This window comes from Limulus polyphemus, unplaced genomic scaffold (assembly GCF_000517525.1).
Source record: "Limulus polyphemus unplaced genomic scaffold, Limulus_polyphemus-2.1.2 Scaffold7369, whole genome shotgun sequence".
NCBI lineage: Eukaryota > Metazoa > Arthropoda > Merostomata > Xiphosura > Limulidae > Limulus > Limulus polyphemus.
In genome coordinates, this window is record NW_013672979.1 from 10,803 (window position 1) to 15,960 (window position 5,158).

At 31.4% G+C, this 5,158-nt stretch overlaps 1 protein-coding gene across 3 annotated transcripts in view; it reads right to left on the bottom strand.

Moving 5' to 3' along the window:
- Positions 1–3,507, bottom strand: part of LOC106474567 (zinc finger and BTB domain-containing protein 24-like) — an 11,445-nt gene extending 7,938 nt beyond the window's left edge. The window contains exons 1-2 of one of the 3 annotated variants that reach the window (XM_022402885.1): positions 2,624–3,507; positions 1,241–2,359 (exon numbers count right to left, since the gene is read on the bottom strand). In XM_022402885.1, coding sequence (XP_022258593.1) covers positions 1,241–2,359; positions 2,624–2,663 — 1,159 coding nt within the window. In that variant the 5' untranslated portion in view covers positions 2,664–3,507. Of the gene's footprint in view, positions 1–1,240 lie in introns of all 3 variants that reach the window. The other 2 variants (XM_022402884.1, XM_013935255.2) reach the window with 2 other exon arrangements.
- Positions 3,508–5,158: the final 1,651 nt, after the last annotated feature.

Here is a 5,158-nt window from a genome sequence, read left to right on the forward strand (position 1 = left end):
ATACCTTTCAGTGTCTAATAAGTCTTACCTTTAAAAGTCTACAAATCACTTGACTGCCTACCTAAGTGTAAGAATGTATAGCATACCTTTCAGTGTCTAATAAGTCTTACCTTTAAAAGTCTACAAATCACTTGACTGCCTACCTAAGTGTAAGAATGTATAGCATACCTTTCAGTGTCTAATAAGTCTTACCTTTAATAGTCTAACAAGTTACTTGAATGCCTACTTATGTACAGAACACCTGATGGTGACAGCAAATTACTTGAATAATATCATCACTAAATATGATATATGTGAATAAACTATATCATAAAACTTGTAAATAATTAACTTTTGAGTGCAGTATCTCAAACAGTCAATAATGATTAAAGAAAATTTTCTAATTTGAAGTTTTCTCAACATCAAAGTATTTCACATTAGTGATCAAATTATTAATGGTGAGCTTTACATGGTAAAGAGTTAACAATTAGAAAAAAAAAATTATGAAGCATATTTAATTACATTATCAACATAGCATGTACAATACAACACAAAATCAAAATGTTTTCTTGAAACAATTCCTGTTTTCATACACACATCACTCTAACGTTAAAATGGAGCTTTCAAATTGAAATAACAGACTGTGAAAAGTACATTTTTACCTAACCTGACACAAGTTTTTTTTAGTAATTAATTTCATATTCTTCACTTATGAATGATTACGTGAGCATCAATTCTGAACAGTAAGTTGAGTAACTTATTCCAGAAGATTCCGAAATACAGTGGGTGTGACAAAAGAGAGTGATAAGATGTCTGGCTTATTGGCTAGAAACTTCTGGAAGATGTAACAGAATGGACAGGAAGAGTCAAAATTATTTGGGTTAATAAGAAAAGTCTAGAAGGCTCAGCATTAAAGGTAGCATATAAAAAGTCCCATCATTAAATGCAAGGCAAAATCCAACAGCTCTTGGCAACTCCTGCCTCACCATCAAGTCACTTTTTAGGCATCTTATAAAATAGTACTTACTAAAAAGTTTAAATGTCAACATTTTAATTGTGTTATTTCTTATACGCCAAATATATAAATCAATGTAAAATATTTTTGCTGAGTGACTGGCATATTTTGAGAAAACCCACCAAGAAGGTTAACTAGAGCTGGTTTATTGGATCAAAGGAAATAACACAACTCTGTTATAGTATTTATTAATATTGGAAAACAAACCTACTCTCAATTTAAGTAATGGAAATTCTTTCAACTTACCATAAAATAGCTTTACAGAATTTCTTGGTGTTCTTCTTACACGTTGGCCAATCCCCTCCGATTCTTGAACACATTCACGTTGTGCAAAGTTTGTTTCACAGTCTTGCTTATTCCCATCATTGTTGTCCATTAGGCTCCTTTCATCTTTTGATACTTCTCCATTCTCATCTGATGACTTTAAAGTTTTTTCTTTATTATTTTCAAAGGGTAAAACTGTCACGTGTCCCATTTCTTGGTTTTCATTTCCTGCCAACTGTTGTAAACCTTCGATGGCAGTGGATATTGCAATATTCATAAAGCTTTCGTTATCCAGATTTGTTTCTGATGTCCCATATTGGGTCTTCAATTCCTCATAAGTATTCTTGTACTGATCAAACCGAATATCATTTTCTTCTAAGCTTTCCAGAATAAAGTACAAACAACGTTTGCTACTTCTGTATAAATCTGTAGAATCCAAATGGCTTAAAATCACACACTCATTAATTGTTCGCCATGCCACAAATGTCAATAAAGCTCTTAAGTCCCCCTCACGATGTGCTATATCATAGCTAACCCAGTTAGGTAGGAACTTTAAAATAAACTCTTGGTGGAGGTTCCACTGTTTGTCAGATAGAAATTGCTCAATTTTGTTTCGAGGATATTCAAGAATTTCTTGCTGTTCCAAGACATCTTTCATATTATTCTGGATGAATATTACAGCAGTTTTTACCAGATTTGGCATGTTGTATTTCTCACCAAGTTCCTTAACATTTAAACAACTGCTTATATCTAAATACCTTTCAAGGTATTCAGCACAGTAATTCTTTACTCTTGTAACGAGAAAGTGGTTGGCAAGACGCAAAAGTTCATTAACATTGCTTTTATCAATTACTACATTTCCAGTGTACATATAGTTTAACAAGGATTGAAATGCACCTTGATTCTGACATGTTACTGTTAACTGTTCTTTCACAATTCTATGCATTTTTAAGACCGAGTCAAAATAAGGACTGCAAGCAGCGAGAACATTGCGGTGAGCTAGAAACTGTTTGCCTTGAACATGCAATATTACATCACAAAACCTTCCAGACTCTTGCTGACAACGTAATCGTTCCAAAAGTACATTCCCTTGCTGATTTTCTGTAAAATTCATTGCATTATTTGGAAGAAGAGTTGAAAGGGCCATTCTTAATTTCTGGAAATAACCAGTTCCAAATTATTCATCTGTTTATGTAGTGTAAAAATAGATGCGTAAGTTCCAAATTATTTACTGTTTATAAAAAATGTATACAAAACTACAGACTGTAAACAATTTTTTAAATGACCATTATTTTAATGCTAATAAAATTACTTTTTTAATGGACTCTACATTAATTTGATGAGGTATTTGAATAACACAATTACCATGTAGAATACTGGAACTGTGAAATGAGCTTAAGTCCATTTCACAATGCACCAAAATATTCAAGGTATTTATCTAATAATAATGACTGGAGTCACTATATGCTTAGCTTTCCCCTAAAACATGCTTCAAGTTCAAATTTTTTCCACACAGCTAGATCCTTGTTGGTGTAGACGAAAATTGCTTAAAGCACACTTGGACAATCATTAATAATAGTAGATCCTTCCTTCTTCTTGTGTAGTAATAACTTCCGTTGTTTTTGTGTGTTTATTTTATTTTAGAATAGTGGTAGTAGAATTCTAAATCAAAACTGACAAAAGCATCCTTAAAATTATCAATCGTTAACGGAATTTGTACACAACCTTAACTTCATAGTTGGATAAAAGCAAACGTAGAGTTGTCATAAACGATACGATAAACCGTATTTGAACATTAAAATAAACAGATATTTTCTACCTAACATTATTGATTAATAATATTAATAACGGATACATCCAAGAGAAAATATTTCACAATGAAAAGAAAATTTCTTATGATTATCGACGTTCAATAGTTAGTCAACTACTAACAGTAACAGCAAAACTACAGTACTTCGAGTACTAATTTAGCGTGTATATAGTGTAAATGTAACTTTGCTAAGAATAATACTAATAATAACACTAAGAGTAAAAGTAATAAAACTCGAGTACGACAAAGTTCAACCTCAATTCACTTTCTCTAGTCAAATCATGTTGTAATACAACTTTAAAATTTCTTTGAAAACACTTTAAATCTTATTTACAACTGAGTTAAACGTTATGTAACAGTAAATTCTAGCTTTACATGCCAAATAAATAAAAGTATATTAACATTTAAAATACACCACGAATTTGATACCTAACCCTAATCTGATAGTACCGTAAAAACGCCATTGACAAAAAAACCCACACCCTCGAAGCCGATGACAATGTATACTCTTTACTGCCATCTATTGATTTTTTTAAATGTAAAAATAACACTGGCAGAATAACCTTACGCAGTACCCATTTTTCAAACCACGTGTTATTATAACATTACATTATATATATAAAATCAAAAATTATTTTTTATATTATTCATTTTTATAATAGCAAACATATACAACACCAATATCCAAACAGTTTGAAATCATAATATCATCAAACTAAGTTTAAAAATACACAAGACGATTGTACGTATCACAAATACATCATTTATTACGACGATGGTTTCACCAACAAAGGCATCATCATCAGATACAGATTGAAATGTTTTGTAGCAGGGTTTATATATATATGTTTCAACTAAGAACCAGAAGTGATCTTGACATTCATCTAGAGACAAGTGGGGAAGAGCTTAAGTTGGTTTGGTCGTTTAGAGCTTTTTTCTGGATTTGTTTTTAGACATCTGTATATATTTCTAAAATTTCCAGACTGTATAGTTTTCTACTTTTTTTTAACAGATATGTAAAATGTTGCAGTTTTTTCTGGATCAAATTGGTGTTTAGTTTCAATAAGGTGGGATGGAAAAATTGAATCCATTTTCCTTAATTTCCAGCTTCTAGAATGTTCTTTAATTCTCGTTTCTATGGGACGCCCTGTTTGACCTATATATACACTGTTGCAGTCTTGACACGTTAATTGGTAAACACCACTGTTGCTGTACTTTTTGATTCTGTCTTTGTTGTTGCACAACATTTTTCCTAAGTTGTTTTTACAGTAGAAGGCTGGTCTATATGTTTCTTTGTTCAGTGTGTTATATATTTTGTGAGAAGGTTTTCCAGTGTAGCTCATCTTAAGCCATTTCTTTTTGTTGTTGTTTGGTACAGTATGTGGGTATATTGATTTTAATTTTATGGCTTTAAATTTTTTAAGCTACAATGTGTTAATTAACTTTGTTGTATAACCACTGTTAACAGCAATTTGTTTTATAGTTTTTAATTCAGTTTCGTAATCTTCAGATGACAAGGGTATAGTGATAAGTCTGTGTAACAAACTATGGAACATAACATGTTTATAAGATATTAGATGTCTTGAAGTAAGTCTGTGTAACAAACTATGGAACATAACATGTTTATAAGATATTAGATGTCTTGAAGAAGCATGCATGATGGTGTCACTATAAGTTGGTTTTCTGAAGATTTTGAAGGAATGTATGACGTTATTTATGTCAATATTTAAGTCCAAAAATTAATGTTTCCGTTTTCACCAAAGTATATGGTAACTTTAATAAATACCAATATTTAACATGTTTTGTAGAAAGTAGGAAATGTGTTATGAAGAAATTCTCGTAACTCATACAAGTATTCAAACTTTGAAGGGAGAAGAACAGCAGTGAGTAGGGTGAGAGTATGGAAAATATATTAAAAACAATCTTATGGCTTTTGTATTCAGCATGATATGAAAAACTAGAACGTTTCCACCCGGGGACTGTTTGAAGACCCACTATCTAACCTGATGTATCGAACCACAATGTTTGTCAAAAGATATGAAGATATTCCTCGTTTCATGAAGTTTGAGGACAAGAGACTTTCGTCTGCA